This window comes from Durio zibethinus, chromosome 25 (assembly GCF_047325235.1).
Source record: "Durio zibethinus cultivar Kanyao isolate XHJ-2024 chromosome 25, ASM4732523v1, whole genome shotgun sequence".
In the NCBI taxonomy this organism is placed as follows: Eukaryota; Viridiplantae; Streptophyta; class Magnoliopsida; order Malvales; family Malvaceae; genus Durio; species Durio zibethinus.
The window spans coordinates 14906168-14926865 of NC_143186.1; the positions used below are offsets into that span (position 1 = coordinate 14906168).

General features: G+C 32.4%; 3 protein-coding genes across 4 annotated transcripts; 1 reads left to right on the forward strand and 2 right to left on the reverse strand.

Annotated features, from left to right (window-relative positions):
• Window positions 1-1903: 1903 nt before the first annotated feature.
• LOC111276232 (putative protein phosphatase 2C 39) lies at window positions 1904-3470 on the forward strand. Its single transcript, XM_022862008.2, has 4 exons — window positions 1904-2224; window positions 2379-2655; window positions 2755-2909; window positions 3038-3470. Exons 1-4 carry the CDS (start codon window positions 2063-2065, stop codon window positions 3170-3172), a joined length of 729 nt encoding a protein of 242 aa, XP_022717743.2. The 5' UTR covers window positions 1904-2062; the 3' UTR covers window positions 3173-3470.
• Window positions 3471-4056: 586 nt separating this feature from the next.
• LOC111276521 (squamosa promoter-binding protein 1-like) lies at window positions 4057-5596 on the reverse strand. The gene is made up of 2 exons (XM_022862264.2): window positions 5174-5596; window positions 4057-4457 (listed from the first exon to the last, which is right to left on the reverse strand). Exons 1-2 carry the CDS (start codon window positions 5515-5517, stop codon window positions 4223-4225), a joined length of 579 nt encoding a protein of 192 aa, XP_022717999.1. The 5' UTR covers window positions 5518-5596; the 3' UTR covers window positions 4057-4222.
• An 8730-nt stretch (window positions 5597-14326) lies between these two features.
• LOC111275849 (phytosulfokine receptor 2) lies at window positions 14327-18686 on the reverse strand. 2 transcript variants are annotated; one of them, XM_022861408.2, is made up of 3 exons: window positions 18108-18686; window positions 17822-17919; window positions 14327-17702 (listed from the first exon to the last, which is right to left on the reverse strand). In XM_022861408.2, the coding sequence occupies exon 3, from the start codon at window positions 17698-17700 to the stop codon at window positions 14548-14550; it is 3153 nt and encodes a 1050-aa protein (XP_022717143.2). In that variant the 5' UTR covers window positions 17701-17702; window positions 17822-17919; window positions 18108-18686; the 3' UTR covers window positions 14327-14547. The 2 variants fall into 2 exon arrangements, with proteins under 2 accessions (XP_022717143.2, XP_022717145.2); XM_022861410.2 differs by having other exon boundaries at window positions 18231-18456.
• Window positions 18687-20698: the final 2012 nt, after the last annotated feature.

A 20698-nucleotide genomic window follows, 5' to 3' on the forward strand; every position in this document is an offset into this window, starting at 1 on the left:
CTTAAAAATTAATCAACTAAATTTTATTTCATCGGTTTGGTTAATTGTTTTGATTAATCAAATAATAAATAAATTTAAGTTAAATTATATTTTAAACTCTTAATTTATCATATTTTAAACAAACTAAATAAAATTATTCAACAAAATATTCAAATACTAAAATTTTATATTAAAAACTTTAATAACTTATTAAATTAAATAATATATTTTATATTTAAATTTTATTATATTTTGATTAAACTTTCAGTTAATTTGATTATTTCAGTTTTGGAATTGAATTAACTAAAAATCAAAAAAATTTTAAAATTATTTTATTAATTGATCAAAATTAATTTAATAATCAATTAATTAATTGAATTAATCGATTTAATCTATTAATTCGATTAAAACTGAATTATAAACATTCTTATTAAATTATGCATCAAAACTGAATCAAATGCTCAATAATTTTAATCATCAAAGTTTGCACTTAAAAAGTTGTGGATTTAAAGAAATTTATTTATGTAATATTTTTTAATCAGATAAATATAACAATAAGGGTTAAGATTAAATTACAAATAAAAAAAATGGAATGAGTAAGTGTGAAAAATTAAATGTGTAAACAATACATTAATACTTATAAGTTATTTGAGTTTAATTTAAATAAAATTTAAATTCAATTTAATTATTATGGAATCGAGTTTGAGTTCGAATAATTTGATTTATCAAAATAGTTAAATTCAAATATCCTAATATCTAATTTAAATAATTTACAAGCTTAATTAAAATTTTAAATTTTAATATATTTTTATTATTTTAATTAAAAAAACTATTATTTTACTTATATATATCAATTCGAATTTGAATTTAAATTTAAATATATAATCAAGTTTAAAATTGAATATAAAAATTAAACTTTAAAAATCTAATCAAATAAGTTTTAATAATTCAAATTTTATTGTAAATCAAATTTAAATTTAAAAATTAAAATTCAATCAAATTTTAAAAAATAAATTTAAATTAAATTAAAATTAAAATTTAAATATTTTATTTTATAAACTTAGCTCAGCTCGATTGCGTAAGTCTGAAGAATGCGTCATGAAGTTAAAGAAAAGAACGCGGCGTGTCAACAGTTGATCCTACTTCAGCCAACACCTGTCTCCCTCTCCATCCTCTTGCACTAATACGCTTTCTCTTGGCTTCCCTCTTCTAACACTTGTTTCCGACTTTCAGCAGTTTTTTTGGCTTCTTTTGGCCACCGTGCACCGCCCTCTTAACAAGAACTACATCCACTTACTATATATATATAGAAGCTCTTTCCTTTTAAGGATGCTATGACTGGCAAAGAAATCCTCCACAAGATGAAGGCATATATATGCTCTCTTTTTCTCTTTGAGTTTTTTTTTGGTGGGGGGTTGGATGTGTTGATCAATTTTTTTCTTTCTTATTTGAATGCCCTTTTACTTCTTTTTTTCTTTTGTTATAGTTACACTTTACATGATCTGTTGTTTCTTGGTACATATGAAAGTCATTCCACAACAGTTGTATAGATCGTTGAATTTTTAGTTTTATTAATCACAGTTCAATTTTTGATAGTCTCAAACAACAAAAAGAAAATTAACAAATCATTAAGCAAAGTTTTGGTTTTTGATTTTTTGTGCCTTGAAATGATAGGCAATGACATGTTTTGTAAGCAAAACTATACGGAGGAATACATGTAACATGGGGTTCTTTCTTGTTTGGTAATGGAAATGACATTTGTAATAGAGTATCTTGCATGGGTTTAGGTTGTCTTCAAATGGGTTGTTTATCTCGTATGTGGTGCTTTTTTTTTTTTAATTTTTTATTTTTCATAAGTTCTTGTTAGTATTTTTTTAAAGAAACCATTTGCAAGATCATGTGGTGATTGATTTCAAGTAGTATCACTGTCAATCTACACCTTATCTCTACTGTGTGCTCAACTGCTTATATTGATTCACTGCAGGAAAAAGTACAAGAAAAAGTGAGCTTAAGCTCTTCCACAGCTGAATCTGGAAAAGGGAAAAGTAAGACATCAAAGAAAATAACTCATGGTTATCATTTAATGAAGGGGAAAGCACATCGTCCCATGGAAGACTTTGTTGTTGCAGAATTTAAGAAAGCTGGTGAAAGTGAGCTTGGTTTATTTGCTATATTTGATGGTCACCTAAGCCATATTATTCCTGATTATTTGAAGTCACATTTGTTTGATAATATCTTGAATGAGGTCATCTGTAATGGCTGCATCTTCTTCTAGAGCATCAATACTATCTGCTCTCCACTTTTAACTTTTTATAACAAATTGAACTTCATTCTTGTTTCATTATCATCGTTATTCTTTCTATCAAGTATCTGTCTTAGTTTCGTTTTCCTGCAAGCAGCCTGAATTTTGGACAAAGCCAGAGAATGCAATTAGGAAAGCATATCGTATAACGGATACAAATATATTGGAAAAGGCAGTTGATTTGGGCAAAGGGGGTTCAACAGCAGTCACAGCAATATTAATAAACTGCCAGAAGCTAGTAAAAGCTAATGTTGGTGATTCTCGGGCTGTTATCTCTAAGAATGGTGAGGCTAAACAGCTTTCAGTTGATCATGAGCCCATCATGGAAAAGGAGAGCATAGAAAATAGAGGTGGCTTTGTGTCAAACTTTCCAGGTAATGGGTGCCAGTCTTTTTTTTTTTTAATTTGTTTCGAAACTACATCAACAATTCGATCACAATTAAAAGAACTGAAAAGTTCTCTTGTGACTTCAGGGGATGTTGCACGGGTTGATGGGCAGTTGGCAGTGGCAAGGGCATTTGGTGACAAGAATTTAAAGGAACAACTTAGTTCAAAGCCAGACGTGGCCGTAGAGATGATTGATGATGATACAGACTTAATAATATTGGCAAGTGATGGTTTATGGAAGGTTGTCCCTATCTGAATGTGTCATAATCCTAAAAACAACATTACTCTTCCGCTTAATGCATTTTTCTTTTGTTCAAATTTCACATTCCACCGAAGATTGAACAGTCTGTTCCTTCAAACTATTTCCAGGTAATGACAAACCAAGAAGCTGTCGATGCTATCAGGAACATTAAGGATGCTCGATCTGCAGCAAAGCGCCTATCTGAGGAGGCTGTTAAGAGGAACAGTGCAGATGACATTTCCTGCATTGTTGTAAGATTTTAGTGATCTTAAGTGTTGCAATTGTCCTGCTTTCAAATGATGTGCAAGCACCTTTGTTATGTTAATAGAATTTGCGACATCAGAAGCTATCTATACATAAGCAAAATGTACTGAAGCTGTCTAATGAACAAAATGAGGTTCATATGTAATTTACAGGTTGTTCTACTCTGTTACTTCTGCCATTGCATCAATGTTTACTTATATTTTGTATTCCATCGTAGCTTACTCATGGCTTTCAGCAGTTCAGCTGATCGAATACCAAATACCCCATTAAATTACAGAATTTGTATTGACAAACAAATTCTCCCTCGGTTGTTTTTCTTCAATAGATTCTAGAGCTTATATTTACCATGCCAGATTTCCCAAATATGATGGGAAAAAAACTACAAAAACCACCATCCGGGCATATGTGGAAGCAGAAGCAATATAAAAAGAAGGGGCATCTCCAAATGAAGTTGCTGTTTAACATTTTTTTTCTCATGACTTTGTTTTCAATGAAATTCATCACATGAATAGATATTGCTCGGGTTTGAGTAAAGCCATCTCTGGTTGATTGGTTTCAGAAGACAGAGAATTTGATTTCAAGTCAATTGGAGTTGGGCCAAATTTTTTAAGTCAATTGTTCATCTGGTATTAGACTTTCAGCACTTTTACATATGATTTCTCTGCAAATGAGACAATTAGACCAAATTAAGATGTTTGTGGTTGTTAAATGGCCAAAATATGTTCACAACACTCACCCATCCAGTGTTTCATACGCATTACTTGAAAACAAATGCCAAGGTTGGCAATCAACTAGTTCATGGGGAATTATTGATATATCCATTTATACAATAGAAGACTCCATAGATGAAGGGTTATCAGCTATAGAAAGCATAGATTACGCGAGAAAACAAGCTTCTGAAGCCCTGATAATCGACTTCAATTTCGATGCCTGACATTGTTATTGAATCCCCCATAATATAATACTAAGTAGCTACTACATAGTACAAGACATGAACCATGACAGAAGAGAGGGAGCATATGCTGATGATGTTTTGGTCCTCAAGCTCCTTATCTAATCTGGGAACGCTTAAAGGATGAATTGCCTGGGATTGCTATTGGAACTCTGGCTCTTTGATCATCAGCCTGCCTGCAATGACTCTCTTTCAACTGAGGACTCATCCCTTTGCGACTTGAACCTTCTGCAGATGATTCAGCTGAAGTCTTCCTACGCCTTTCGTTGTGTCCGGCCAGACGCCTACGACAGCTCCTTTTTGCTTCATCAAACTCTGATAGCTCATGAAACCTGTGAAGTATACCATGACACATAGACCATGGAATATTACCCTCATCAGAGTTGAAATGTCTAAGGGACATTTGCTGAGGTAAAATATGAAAATTTAGGACAATTTTCAAGTGATCTCAGTGTTTCGAATTGGTTAATATCTTAGGTACGAACTAGTGTTTTCTCGGAATAAAAGGCAGCTAAAAAGAAAATTTCCAAATGTCACAACTGTGAAACGATTTCTTATTCCATAATTGGAAATGCTGACTAAGAACCTTGAAGGAATAACTTACAGGAAAATATATCCAAATGAATGGTTTGTTTGCTGAACGTAGGAAAAGATTCTTAATTAAAAATATCGGACATTTCTTTTTCTTTTAGCAGTTTCACTATGTTGAATCTCATTATAGAAAAAGGAAAACCCTTTTTCTTTGAATTAAGTGTACCTTCTTGATTGGTTTTTGCACCTGATTTCTTTATGTATGGCAGTGGATATGTTCTGCATAGATCTTCAATTAGTGTTTCATTTATCTCATAAAGCTTAGATGTTTTAAATACAAAATAAATGGGGTCTGATCATACCATATTGAAGAACTGTTCAACTTAAAAGTTTAAACTGATTCACTTTTAGGTCAAGTAATTAACTTATAAGTGTCAAGAGTAGCTTGAATTAAAATTAAAATGAATTCTTGTATCAGTAACTAAAGAAACAATCAAATGATAAACAAAACCATAACCTGCTGCATTGCTGACAGAAGCGCTGCCTGATACCAGCAACAACCACAACCGGTGCCTTAGCATGAATCTCACACACCTTATGGCGCCTGTGGTATCGCTTGACATCCGATAAATCAAGGCCACAATTCTCCACTTGACAAGAAGGACGTGACACACCCCCAGCACCACTTGACCCTTTCCTCCCATATGCTTTCTTCTTCTTTTCATCATCTGGAAAACCATGATCACCAACACCCTCTTCTTCTTCTTCCTCCATGTCATTGTCAAAATCTTGATCAGCCATGAAATCCTTATTCATGTTTGCTTTCGAAGCACACTTTCTTCTGAAGCCTGTAGCTTCCATTGCAGGAGAAGGAGAGGTATAAATAATGGAGTGTTGGTGAAATGTTGAGATCAAAGTTTGTGGGACTTCGAAGAAAAGAAGGGAGAAAAGGTGAAAGAAAAAAAAAAGTGAAAAAGAAGTTGAGGACCACAAGCGACATTTTTTTGTTGTATGTTTGCTTGTGTGTCAGTGTAGTGTTGCATGGTGAATGATTGGAAGTTCAGAAGGAAGCAGCTGGGAATTTGGTTTGTTCTTATATGCTAGTAATAGAAGTTTTTTCAGGCCTAAATTTTGGTCATCGGTGAATCTCTCACAAACTCAATTATTGTTTCTCCCAAGGTAGTTTCAATTCAGGTGATGTTTTGGTTATAAATTATAATGGTTCAATCATTCAGTGTTAGAACATTTTGAGTCAAATTAAATGAAATTTCTTTAAAAGTTCAAAACTGTCCGTTTTAAAGTGATCTAAACTTGGTTTGGAATAGTGAATGGCCAGTGGAGAGAAGCCTCTAATAACTTACTTTTCTGATTGATAGCACGTGATCTGTCGATAAAATAATGAAATTTTAGTTTCAGGAGCTAGGGTTCAATCCTGACAGTCTCAAAATTTTAATGATTTTAGGGGACCCTTTCCCTCCTACTTGAAATTTGGAAGATTATAGCACATGTTTCACACAGCATTATCTGAGAAAAGCAACAAAACCTTACAGATGGATTCATTATCTATCAGACCTCATGTCAAAGCTCTCATTGGACAGTACACTCTAATTGTTTCAAATCACTAAACCTATGGTCTAAGTTCTCTCCCTGATTTCTCTTTGTACAATTCTTCTTAAAACTTCATTTCAAAACCAGAAACTATGCTTTTTGCTTGATGTTATTGAAAACATTTATCTGATTTACTTCTACAATTGAATTGCATTACCGCAATCGAAAAGGGTTTACCTCTAATTATATAATTCAAACAATTTAGACCTCAAAAAGGTAATATCCTTAGAACTAACTCAAATTTGATTTGCAAAATGTTGAGAACAAATTATACAGCTGATGAGAGACCCTTGAGAGAGACAGATCAAAGGGTCATTGAAGTGAATCCTGAAATAGGACTGTACAGAACCAATGGCTCACACAAAAATTCTGCCTGTTTGAGTATGACAAGCTTTTAGTGTAGCAGAGTACCCTATGCTTTTCTTCATTTCAAATGGGCTAATAGCTCCCCAGTCTTTACTCCATGCTTTATTCCCTCATCCTACTTTATCTACTTCTGTCTTTACCATATGTGAAAGCAATGTTTCCTTTAATTTCAATGTGAGTATCATTGAATTTCATTACATGGATGAAATGTAAAACTCACTTTAACAGTCTATTTTGTTTCAACAGTACAACTAGGAATAGCTAGAAAAAATTGAACTAGTGACATTGACACAACACATGGTTTCACATGGCAATTGTACGATGGCACTCGATAAATATGTTCAGCCAAAATTTACAGTCCAGTCTTATTATCATCAGCTCGACTCTTTGTGTTTGTGTGTATGCGTGTTTGTACGAAAATAAAAAGAAAAAAACTAACAAAGGAGTCAAAATATTTGAACTAAAATCCTTTTGCAAAGCGATATTTTTATTCTCATCTGTCATTCTCATATCTCATTCACTAATTACTACCATTATTGTCATGTGTAGATTAAAAAATGAACTGAAAAATACAGAAGGGAGATTAGGAGGAAAAATAAATTACTTAAATAAAGAATACCCTACCAAAACCCTAAAGGAAAAATAGTATTCCATGAACAGTTAAATGGCCACAAATCTTCTACAATAGCTGGATCAATATTCATTTGCATACGGGAATAGCGACATCCTCCAAACAAGTAACATGATAATACAAAGTGAGATGAAAATTTTGGTTTAACCAACTGATCAAAAAGCTAATGTAAAGTTATGCACTTCTTAAATTCGATTAATTTTTATAACAAAGATTACAGTATGAAGATAAAAAAATGGGTTGTATGTATTGATATTTCATTTTAAATTTATTGAATTTCATTTTTTAAAAATAATTGCATAAATAAAATGAATGAAGTTTTTGAATCTCAAATTCGATTACTTGTTTTACAATATAAACTCAAATACATAGTAACAAGTCTTTTTTTTTTTTTTATTAACTTGGGTAACAAGTTAGTGCAAGAAAGCTTATCTTATGGATAAAATGCTCAGTTGAGGAGAATCATACAAGAGACATGAAAGACCCAAATGGCTGTCAACTACATTCATACACATCTCATTGATTCCGCCCATGGTACCACCGTGGTCCTATCTATCCTCTACCTTTCACCTCCCCACTCTTCCGCGTCGCTCTTTTTCGAGTAAACTCAAATGCCTTCTATCCATCATTCATAAATTTTCTTGTCATTTTTCTTCACCACTAGATACCATCAAATGGCCCCCATCACTCTTATTCTTGAGTTGGTTTGGTCCAATTCCATCTTCTTAGATTCTTTGGTTTTTGTTGTTCTTGCCTCGTTTCTTTTACTTAAGGTCGGTTTAGTCAGGGTCTGGTGAAATGAAGAACCATTCTCATCGCTCTGGACCTTAGTTGGAACCTATACGACACTGACCGTCACCCTTACAGCACCATATCCCTCAACCAACGAAGTCTTATAGTTAACAATTAATCAGACGAATAAAATTTGAGCATAGAAATACATGGAGGTCTATGACTTTGCATCAAATTTTAGTTTCAATTTCCCATTTTTTTACTACCCAATTTCACGTTTTCTCTCCTCTCTTTCCTTCTCATACGAAGATATAGCAATGGTTTTTTTTTTTTTTGTAAGATCTAAATCAGATGTAATTTTAATGATGAGAGAACCATTCTATAAAGAACGGATATACAGCTGTTTGATAAGACGCATATTATCTATAGGTCTTTTTCAAACAATATGCTTTGCAAGATATATTTTGACTTTGAAAAGTTTATTTAGATAAAGTTTATAAGCAAATGTCACAAACTTTTCTTGGGCTGTCCAAAGAATACCCACATTTTGCTTACAATGATTGATTTGAGGTGATGATGCCTCCTACTCTTCCTTTTGATTGGGTCCTTTTAACAAAGGTCAAAATATGTACATTGGCTCTTTCCTTCCTTTGCTTTCTTATCGCATTTTGTTAGTATCAATCTTTTCTTTCCACATTGGATTATTTATTTATGTTGCCATCGTATCAGATTCCAAAAGTCTTGTTTTTCTTCATCTGCCCATGCAAATCGACAAAATTTGAAGAATTTTTCATTGCTAAGGATGGCCTGATCATAATACCATAAGTGCACCCACCAGTTTTGCTTTCCATTGGAAAAAAAAAATGCCATTTGAAAGGGACACTAATTTTGTACCTCAAATTTTAGTTTCTTGCTCTTAATTTTATAATTTGCAACTAAATTTAATTACTAACATGAATCCATATTTATCCAATTTCAATATATGATATATTTTAAAAACAGAACTTAACTTATTGATTATTAAAATTAAGAGTTCATGATTAATTTATTGATAATTAAAATTAAAAGTCCATGATTAACTTAATTCGAATATTGTCTAACTTAATTTGAATGTGTAGGATTTAAATAGAAAATCTTAATTCAAACCCTTTAATCACTGTTGAGATGATCAAATATTTTGATAACTGAGAACCAATATTCTTCTTGTCTAAACTCTAATTAACCAACTATAGGGAAAGCATTTTATTTTGCATGATAAAAGCATTCAAAGCAAAAGTGATTCCAAAGAACATATTAAGCTTCTTCATTGTGCCTTGTCATACGCTCCAGCTTTGGCCCTCAATTCCTTAATACTCCTATATTCTTTTGTATCAAGAAGCTGATCAACTTTCCTAGCCTCATCTACTGCTACATCCTTTTCAATCTCTTTCTCATCATCACTTTGAGTCAATATTTCTTTTATACCTTGAGTAGTATCCTTAGTTGCTTTCAAAGCTCCATCCAGGGTTTTCTTTGCAGTATCTCCCACATTTTCTGCCGCCTCAACCGCCTTTTTAATTTCATCTTTAGCAGTATCCGCCGTGAAGCTTGTCGTGCTGCCTTGCGGCCGGCCTTCTTCGGTAGCAAATGATCGATGTTTGGCTTCGTACATTACGTCTCTTGGTGTGCATCTGATATCTCTGATGACCCTTCTCCTTCTTCTACTGTATTACTTCCCTGAATATATAAATCATACTATAAAATTCCCATTTTGGACACTTAAGTTCTTCTTTTACACTCAAATGAAAACGTAAATAACCAGGCAATACGAAAACTAAAGAACCAATAACTTGAATGGTAGGATGATCGAAAAGATTTATCTTGTAATTCTGAAAATATAGAAAAGGATCAATGAAATGCATGAACCAAATGACCTGAAATTATTATTAAGATTATTTTACAAACTAATGCTAAATAATATTAAGATTATTATTTCATTCACCATCTAAATAAATGCAGAATGAATTTAAAAGATTATTCTTACTTTTGCACGTTCATAAGAAGTGGATGAGCAAGCCCTGCTAACTAATCTTTTGGTTGATTGGTTTCCAGGAGAACCCTGAGGCAAGAATTTGGGGATGTTGAACAGAGCTCTCTTTGCAAAAAATGTTGATTCCATCATTTTACCGTAAAAAATTTTTGTTTGTGCTTGAAACTATTATTCTCTTGCACCTTTTCAGCCCAGGGCTCCTAATTATACTCATCTTAAGCTTTGATGTTAGTGTTAAACAAAACAACGGAAATTTGTCATGTTAAAAAGGTAACACATGGGAAGAATAGGACACGTTTTGGTCGTTCTAGGACAAGCTTAAGATGAGTCGTTATCTCAACTCTTGTTGCTTTCGAGAGTTGGGTTATTCAGTTCCAGGGTGATGATCCAGCATCCATTGAGGCCTGGGGTCTAACTTGCTCAATCGGGATTCAGGATCCTGGCCAGGACTAGGGTGTTTCCCATGGACCCATTCTAGATCCATATTTAGGCTTTAATTCTGGGTCCATCATGGACTCACGGTCTTGGGTTTGGTATGATTAGGTTGATCTAATCAGGCCCAGGCCTTAACATTTTGGCCAACCCCAAAGCTTGAATTTTTACTTCTTTAGCATAAAACATTAACACAAAAATTATCTTCTATCCACAAAACAAAAAAGAGTTTGAGCTTTAACATTGAAAGTTAAAAGTACATGTATTTTATTGTTGGGTCAAATTAAGCAAGATTTTAAGTCTTTTGAAATTAGCAATATTCTAAGTTAAAAGCATAATCAAATTAAATTCATTGAATCATATAGATCACCAAACTTTTGTGTGAGGAACAATAATTTTTTTTTAATTTATAATTTTTATTTTTTATTAGGAAAAAAGGGAATTTGTCTTAATCAAAAAGCCGTAAAATATATATCAATTAATGAATCAAATACTCGGATGTAATAAAATTATTATGATTGCTTAATGTTCACAAATTACTTGGTATGAACATCTTGAGCCAATGAAGAAACAATTCATCATGGTAGATAAAGAAATTGTGTCTTAGGTGTCAATGGAAACTGGGGTGTTGCAAAAGGCTTGTGAAGCAAACTCAAATGCATAGCTGCAAAATATCTTGGCAACAAAAGGGTAAAATGAAAAAGAAAACCCAACCAGAAAAAGAGATGAGAAATGTGAACGAAACAAAGTCTTTTCTCCTTTTCACAAGCATAATCATGGTTTCCCCGTTGAAATAAGAAAAATACATTTAAAAATCTACGTCCCTTGTGAAATAATGAAGTTTCTCATTTTCCATACAAAAAAGCTTAATAAAATATTTTATTTTTTTGGGTCGGTGGTTCTCTGTGTACCAATTTTACATAGAGTTGGGATATATGGATGAGCATGAAAACTATGTTATTAAAATTCAAGATTTAATCAAATTAACTTATATCATTATTTTTACGAGGTAATATTTAATAAGTTAAATTTAAATTTTAATATTTATAATTTTTTAATTTTTAAATTACGATTTTTGTTATATAAAAAAATTATGAGATTAGATATTCATTTTTCTTAATATCATTTATATATCTTAAATTTACTTGTAAAAATAAATAAAATTATCTTTTAAGTTTGTAAAAGATAATGTTCATGTATAAGAATGAAGTTTTTTCTTATCGATTTAAATTTTTTTTTTTTGTCATTGAAATTCTTTTTTTAACACGTAATATAAATTTCTGATTACGTAACTTAAAATAAAAAATAATTCTTAAAAAAATAAACACGAGTCTTGGTATTTACATGGAACGTCACCTAATTTGTAGACTAAAAGCAAGATAAATGGAAAAAATTTTCCAACTATAGGTTCACCTATTTTCCATTTAGGTAAGGACTTTGGTAAAAAAAAAAAATACAAATGAGTGCAAGACAGAGGAGGAGTAATTGGACCTACCATCTACCATATAGACATTCAATGTACTATTATATGTCAAGAAAAAAGTAACCCTTAGTTTCTTCCACAAGATAAGATAGGATCATAGGAATATAGAAATTTGTGAAGAAGACCTCTCCATTGTCTCGTGAAAAATCATGAATATCAAAAGCAGATGGGAGAAAGACAAAGCTAGTGTCAAATTTCAACCCAAAATTCTTCCCACCATAAAATCCCCAAAGCCACCATTAAAAAAAAAAAGTTGGTAAAAGTGTTGAAATGGGTGAATAACAGCTATTACTTGATTGATTTAGGACCCAACAAAATGACCAAAAATGTTGAAAAAACTTGATAATGGTGTCAAACTATTTTTTTTTTTTTAATTTTGTTTAGATATAATTTTTAAAAAAAATAATTTAAAAAATGCACTCACTTGTATAAGTTGATAATTTGATTATTATATTGTTGGTTCATATCCCTTTCACCGGAATATTTTGACAAAAAAATATACATTTAAATTTCATTAAATAAATTAATAAAGATTGACGTAAATGATTAAAATTTAAGATTTGAATGTAAAATATTAAAATTTTAATTTCATGATTCTTTGTTGATAAATAATCAAAAAATTTTTAAAAATTTATAAATATTGTTATAAATTGATGTTTACGTAATCTCTTTTACTTTTTAAACATTTTATGAACCAAAAAAAAAATTTTCCATTGGAAAATAAGTGAGCTCACCTTGGTCAGTCAATCATACAATTTTTTTTCTCCTATACTCAATCTTGTATTGTTAAAATGAAATATGACCTAGCAGTTACAATTTTCCTAACAACTCTTTGACTCAATTCCCCCCTTCATCATGCCTTTTTAGCACTGTCTTGCATGTTTTCAACTCATGACAGAAAATGTTGCATAGCTGTTTTAAGGGTGCCTTGAAATATCGACATCATCTAAAAAGAAGTGCTTGAAAATGTTCAATAAGGAGAAAAATTGGTAGGGATATAGGATAATTGACTTTTGTTTTTATTAAATGTTTGTTTTCATCTTCCTTTTTGAGTTTCTTATAAAATATTTTTTGCCAAGAAATCCAAGGAATCCTAAACCGGCATTTCAATTTCTGTTTATTTGCTTTTTGAGTTGATAATTATGAGCTTTTGTTAACCAATACAAATGAAGTCAAGAGGAGAATTCTCTTGTCTCAAACCTCGTTTATTTGACAGATAACAACTCCTAGCCCCCTAAAACTCTCCCCCCAAAAGGTGGAAAAGAAAGCAAAAGTGCTTTTTTTTTTTTTTTAAATACATGTTTTAAGTTCCTATTCCAAGAAATGGAGGGAAAAGAACCTAGTTGTAACCTTGGATGCTTAGCTTACTTTCTCAAGCTTCTTCGTGCAACTGCAAGCAAAACAAAAACTAATGCCTCCTTTCTATTCCCCATGGCTCCAAGATGAAAGATGTGTATGGCAGATAACAAATAACATGTTGCCATCAAGATAATTGAGTTGGTGAGATTTGAAAATTTCGTTTGTAAGATTTAAGTTCAATTCTTATGATTTAAAATTTTAATGTAAGTTTTTTTGAGTGAAAGGCTAACTTCACCCTAAATTTTTATTTATAAAAAAAATAGCAAATAGCCAGTTGTAGACAGCAAATATGAAGATGTAGTTTCCTATATTCAACAAAGTGAGAACGTTTGAAACAACCATCCATACATGTTCAATGCAAGGTTGTCATCTCCTATTCAAAATTTGTTGAAACACCACAACTTCCTCTTCAGTAGTAGACCCACCTTTAACCAAAATTTTGAACCACTGTATAGCAACTGCCTACTCAGGAAGTCATTGCAGATGCTGATGGTGAATAATGCATAGGTTACTAGAAAAATATTTTCGATACTGATATATTATCCATACCATGAGTTCAGTGCAAACGAATTGTGAGAATCAAAGTGCAACCTTATGAAGCTTTGGAAAGGGGACCCTGTCTCATGATAATAGCCATAAGAGCTTTTTCTTACCATGAAACCAATATAATAGTAGCAGTTTTGGTGCATTGACTATGAATCAAGTTATTGGTGAATTCATGAATGATCATAATATGTCACAAAAGCATCATGACAAGCACGCGCCCTTGACTGGTTCAAGAAGCAAATGAATTCACAATGAACAATATGGTGTGGCTAATTATGATCAGTGCAACAACAAACTAAGTTCTTTCTATTTACAAAGACTCTAGAGGCATCATTGCATCCATTCAAGTGAAATCATGATAGAGAAAGAATCAATGTTAATACTAAGAGAAACAAACCGGCCCATTTAAGCCACTGTGAACAAAGATTGCATTTCAGCTAACAATGTGTTCCTGATTCAAAGGAGGAAAAATTAGAGGAAATGATTAGATATTCTTTAATTGCTTATTTCAAATAGAACAAATGGCCAAAATAGCCAATGTTTACAACTTTCAAACGTTAGTATACAATGCCAAATGATTGTTTCTGTAACAAATCAAAGTCATTTGGTCAGGACTCCTGCCAACCTTATACAACCTTGACAGTGTCTGCTTTACAGGTATATCCCCCCAGCTAAGATTTCAAAGAGTAAGAAATCAATGAAGGTTCATTGTTGAACCACCTCATTTCCAATGCTATTCAGCCATGAAACAACTTCATCAATTAAGGGTCTCCGCCTTGGATCCTGGTCTAAGCATTTACAGGAAATTTCCAGCATTTCTAACAGTTGCTTTTCCCGATCCTTGTCCCATATTGATGGATCTATAATTTCTGACTCCCTTTTCTCAGATTTCATCTGAAACACCCAAGACACCAAATCCCTGCAATTTTTTCCTTTGCATACTTCCACAGGCCTTCTACCAGTAATAAGCTCCAGAAGAACAACACCGAAACTGTAAACATCACCTCTGCAGGTTGCAGTTAGCGTCTGGCTGTACTCTGGAGGAATATAACCCAATGTTCCAACTAGGTCTGTTGTGACATGGGTATCATATGGGCGAAGTAGCCTTGACAGACCAAAATCCGCTAAATGAGCTTCAAATTTTTCATCCAAAAGTATGTTGCTAGATTTTACGTCTCGATGAACTATGTTAGGTTCACAAACCTTGTGCAAGTATGCCAATCCACGAGCTGCTCCTTGAGCTATCTTGAGTCTTACATCCCATTTGAGAACTGAAGATCCATCAACACTCTCATGCAGCCAATAATCCAAGCTTCCATTCTCCATATAGGAGTAAATTAATAATCTATCATTACCATGCTTACAATACCCTTGAAGAGAAACAAGGTTCTTGTGCTGAGCTCTTGAGAGAGCTTCAACTTCGGCTCTGAATTCACGTTCCATCTGACCACAATCACCAGAAAGCCTCTTGACCGCAGCTTTTGTACCATCTGGAAGGTAGGCTTTGTAAACCAGTCCAAAGCCACCACAACCAATTATGTTTGCTTGGTTAAAATTGTTTGTAGATTTTAACAAGTCTGTAACAGTGAGCTCCTTGCAGTTTGAACTCTGGAAAAGAACCAATTTTGATGAACCAAGAGCTTCAGATAACCTGTGTGACCGGCTGAGTTCCTCATCCAAATCATCAATTGGATTGCCCACATCCCTCCTTGACATTCTAAGTAGAACAATAGCAAGAAGCAACAAAACCCCAACTCCTATACTGATTGTTATTCCAAGAATGCTGCTTCGTCCAAATTTGTTGTTTGAGATGGATGGAATAGGTGGCTTGAGCATATTGTCAACAACACAAGGAGAGACTATTTTCCCACAAAGTCCAGGGTTCCCCTCAAAGCTTGAGCTAGGAAAGCTGTAAAACTGTCCACCAGTTGGAATCACACCCTGCAAGTGATTATATGCCACGCTAAATTTTGACAAAAATGTGAGCTTGGCAAATGACTGGGGAATTGACCCGTGCAAATCATTGTATGACAAATCTAGCGTTTCCAAGTTCTCCATGTCGGAAATGGAAGTAGGGATGACTCCAGTGATGTTATTCCGGCTCAAATCTAGGACATGGAGCTGCTTTAATAGCCCAATTTCATGAAAGATTGTCCCATTTAATCTGTTATTGCTCAAGTATAATGATGGGGGAAAACTTGAAGGTTGATTGTATTGAAGACCGCTAGCACTCTGATTTCGCTTTACATATAGTGGGATCCCAGCAGAGGGTGAAATAGTGGACAGGCTGCAATTTGAAGAAATGAGGCTCTTGAGCTCGGTCAAACTCTTTGGGATTTCTCCAGTGAGAGAGTTGTTTGAGAAGTCCAAGTAAAACAAACTCTCCATCTGACCAATCCAAGGTGGGATACTGCCATTTAAGTGATTCCATGACAAATCTAAAACTTTGAGCTTCCTGCAACCTGACAGCCAATCTGGTATTTGGCCTTTCAGAGCACAATTTCCAAGTGCTAAAACTGTTAAGCTCTCAAACCCACTTACATTTCTGGGAATTTCCTCTCTATATAAATTCTTCGTAAGGATAAGAGTGGAAAGATTTTTGCATTGCTGAAGTACAGACAGAGCCCCAGATAAATCTATAAAACTATTATTTGAGAGTGACAGAAACACAAGTGATCTGAGATTGGCAAAACTTTCAGGGATTCGGCCACTGAATTCATTCTTTGCCAGGCTCAAAACTTGCAGTTCTTTACAAGCAGACAGTGAAGTGGGAAGGGAACCGGCAAAATGATTAGTAGCAAGATCAAGTGTAAAAAGATTGGGCATTCCAGAAAAATTGAGATCCAGAAGACCACTAAAGGAGTTGTTTCGGAGATCAAGAACCCGAAGCTTTGAGCAGAGTGCCAATGATGAAGGCAGTGGACCAGAAAATAAATTTGAGTGTGCACATAACAGCTCTAATTGTGCAAGCTTCCCAAACACATCAGGAAGTCTACCCGAAAAATGGTTTCCAGAAATAATCAAGAATTTAAGGCTAGAGAGCTTACTCAATTTCTTGCTTAATTGTCCAGAGAAATTGTTCCCAGAGATAGAGAGTCGCTCCAATGATGACATTGAGTACAAAGAGTCGGGAAGATAGCCTGAAAGCGAATTATAGTCCAAATGCAACTGTTGCAGAGATATACTGCAATTGTCCAGGCCTTCAAGACTCCCCACTAAGCGGTTCATTGATAAATCAAGAACCTGAATCCGTTTGGAGTAACTGCAGACTTGAGAACTGATTTGCCCAGTAAATGAATTGTTGCTCAAGTTGAACACAGCAACATCTGGAAACCGTCCAAGCTCTAACAGGTCCCCATTGAATGAGTTGCTTGAAATATTCAGCCATTGGATCGATATCAAACCAGAAACAGATTTAGAAACTGGTCCTGACAGCATGTTATAGCTCAAATCTAGAAACTCTAGCTGCTTCAAATTTGAGAGCTCTAAAGGAAAGACATCCCCGAGGTGATTGCAAGAAAGATCAAGCCTTTTCAGGTGATCTAATCTGGCCAAAGAGCTTGAAATTTTCCCTTTGAGACCCCTTTTAGGCAGAATCAAGCTGGTCACTCTACTAGAAGCTGACACATTACTCTCATTCCCACAAACAACACCATCCCAGTGGCAGCAAATAGATTCATTAGACCATGCAGTGATGATGGACCCCCCTGTGAGGTTTCCAGCAAATTCTTTCAATGCCAACAAATCATTTGGATCACAGGGTTGGCCGGAGGTTTGAAGAACCAATGCAGAACAAATGAAGCAAGCCAAGAATACCCAATTGAGGAAAGTCATTGGAATAAACCCCAGCACCACCATCTCTAAAAAACAAAGGAAAGAAATCCCAACTTAACAAATTCATTCAATATGAAATAATAGACAATGTTCACTGCTTTTATATACAAGGAAAAATGAAAGAAATCCAGATAGAGTAACTTACATGCCCACATTCCAAAAGAAATATCCAGCAAAAACTCAACTTGGCAACTGGGAAACCAAGATACCAGTGAAAAATTTATTGAGATCAACAATCCGAACCTGAAAAAATCAAATCCCAAGACCATAAATCAAAGAAAGTCAGAACTTAAGTTCACACATGAGAGCACTAAAAACACTACCCCTTGTAGAACAGAAAAAGAAAACTCCTAAATGAAGCAACTTTACTCACATCCCAAAACAAACCAAAAACCAACAAGAAGCAACCAAATAAAGCAATAAACACTTACCAGAAGCCTAAATTTTTGAACAAAAACAGCCCTTTTTAGAGGAAAATGAGAAAGACCCACTTCTTAAAATCACCTTCCAAGTAAATCAGTAACTTAAACAGTAGCCAAGATTGAATCTTTTACCTGCAAAATAATCAGATCCCAAGACTCCAAGAACAATAAAGAAAGAGAAAAACTTTATAAGCCAAAAACTTCCTAGTTCCTACCATCTATCTATGTAGCTTCACTTGCTGGTGAAGTAATAGTTTCCTGAAAACCCACTATTTAAAAAAAAAAGAAATTTATAATTCAACAATGACCAACTTTTTTCTTTTTTTCAACAAAAGGGTCTTACTTACTCTTAAACTCTAAATTCAAAACCGGAATTTTTTTAAAGCAAAATAATAGGACAAAATCTTAAGAGAGAAGACATTTCAAATCAAAAAAAAAAAAAAAGAAAAGAAAAGGAAAGTTCTTTTCTTTGTTGCTTACTTAGAGAGAGAGAGAATCTGTATTTTGTTGGAAAAAACAAGAAGCAAAGAAGGTACACTTGGAGAGTGATTTGAAATGTGAAGACACCAGAGCTGACTTTTGGACCCTAAAAATGAAAATTTAATTTATTTTTTGTTTCTTAGTTTTATTTTTTTCCTAATTGTCAATACCTACATTTGTCTGTTTCTTATTTTTTTGGCTGTCTTAAAAAAATAATAATAATATCTGGTTGGACATGTTTTTGTTGGTGCGGTCTAACTGGGACTTAACATGGATTCTACTCTTACTTTTGTTTCAAGCGCGTGGAGCCACCGCTAATAGTACCAATTTATTTATTTTTTCTCAAGAAAATTTTAATAATAAATGATTGCATTACCAATATGAACTAATTATGTAGTGAGGAAAGAACTCATCTGCCAACAATCATGTCCTTTATTAATAAAGGGTTAAATTTTTAATTTTAATAATTTAAAATTAAATTATGATAAATCAAATACAAATAAAAGAAATAATTTTTTTTATAATAAAGATGGAGTTAGAATTTTTTTTTTTCAATTTGGTTTCAATATTCCCATACAAAGCAAGAAATGAAAATTAGTGTAAAGAAATATATTTTTTGTTTGGTTATTGAATTGACATGCAAATGAACGAAGATTTTAATTGATGAAATTAATATAAATTTTAAATTTTTATTTAATTTGCACAAATCTAAAACTTAGTTCAATTTAATTAATCTTAAAAAGTCAACAAATTAAAACTCTTATAAGCCAAAATTAAAACAATCCCAACTTGAATAATTCAAATTTCAAATTTAAATAATTTGAATTTAAGATTATTCAAACTCAAAAAATTGAAAATTTTTTATCCAAAATAATTTAACCTAAATACAACCTAACTTTTTCAATTATAACCTCTAAATCTAAGATCAAATAATTATATTGAATTATTGTTATTCTATTTTTCCCCTAAAGAACATATAAAAAGTTGTATTCACATTGTAATATTGTTGATAAAATATGAAAATTAATAATAAAAAATTACAAAAAATTCATATTTAAGCGAGTCGATCATTATTATTATTTTTAATTACTATAATTTTTTATATTTATCTTCACATTAAGACTTTTGGATATAAGACTTTGCTCAAAATAAAACATGTAACTTATAAAGAATTCATTGACATTTCCAAAATTACTAAAAAATTTTCATTTTCCTTAAAATCCAACAGTCTCAAATTAGTTATTCATCAATCTCCTTTAAAAGAAAAACACATAATAAAAAAAAAAAGGCATAGTAGAGGAGAGTGATAAGCACGTGCTTGAGTGAGAGTGTGGTAATGACGAAAGTTTAAAACGAATGATGAAGCAAAAGAGTCAAAGAGAAAAGTGTTGACCGGACATAGCCGGTGGAAAAGAGCGGCGGAAGGCGGACGTCACGGGTAGGAAGTAGATGGGAGTAGATGCCGTGATCTAAGTAATGACTTCTAAATTAGTCAAGTGAATCTATTTAATGAAATTTAAACATTAATTTTTTTTTAAATGAAAATTTGAAGAACTTACTCAACATTTCCTCTTCTTTTCCGGTTTTATATTTCAACAAGTCTTACCTCTTTTTCATGTGAAACTCACCAAACCCACCCCCTTTTTCTTTTTTTTTTTTTTTAAAATTAATTAATAGTAGTATTTTTTAAGATAACATTAGATAAACACATTAATAAAAAATTTAAAGATAAAGTTTAATAAAAATATTATTTATAATTTAAATTTAATTAGTACTTGTTTAACTATAAAAATTTTGTTAAAATTTTTAATATAAATATTTATCTAAAATATATACTCCTTCCATCTTAAATAATTTGGATTTATTAACTTTTATGAAGTTTTAAAAAATTTTGATTTTAATATATTTAATATTAAATTTTATTTTTTAATATAAAATTAAAATTTCATAATTTTTAATATCAAAAAGTAAAAATAATTTTAATGTGTAAAAAATAAAAATTTTAGATATTTTAAAAAATAAAGCATAATTTTAAAATATCCAAAAATAATAAATAAAAATGAGACGGAAGGAGTACTATAAAATTTTTTTAAAATTTTATACAGTCAAATCTATATAAT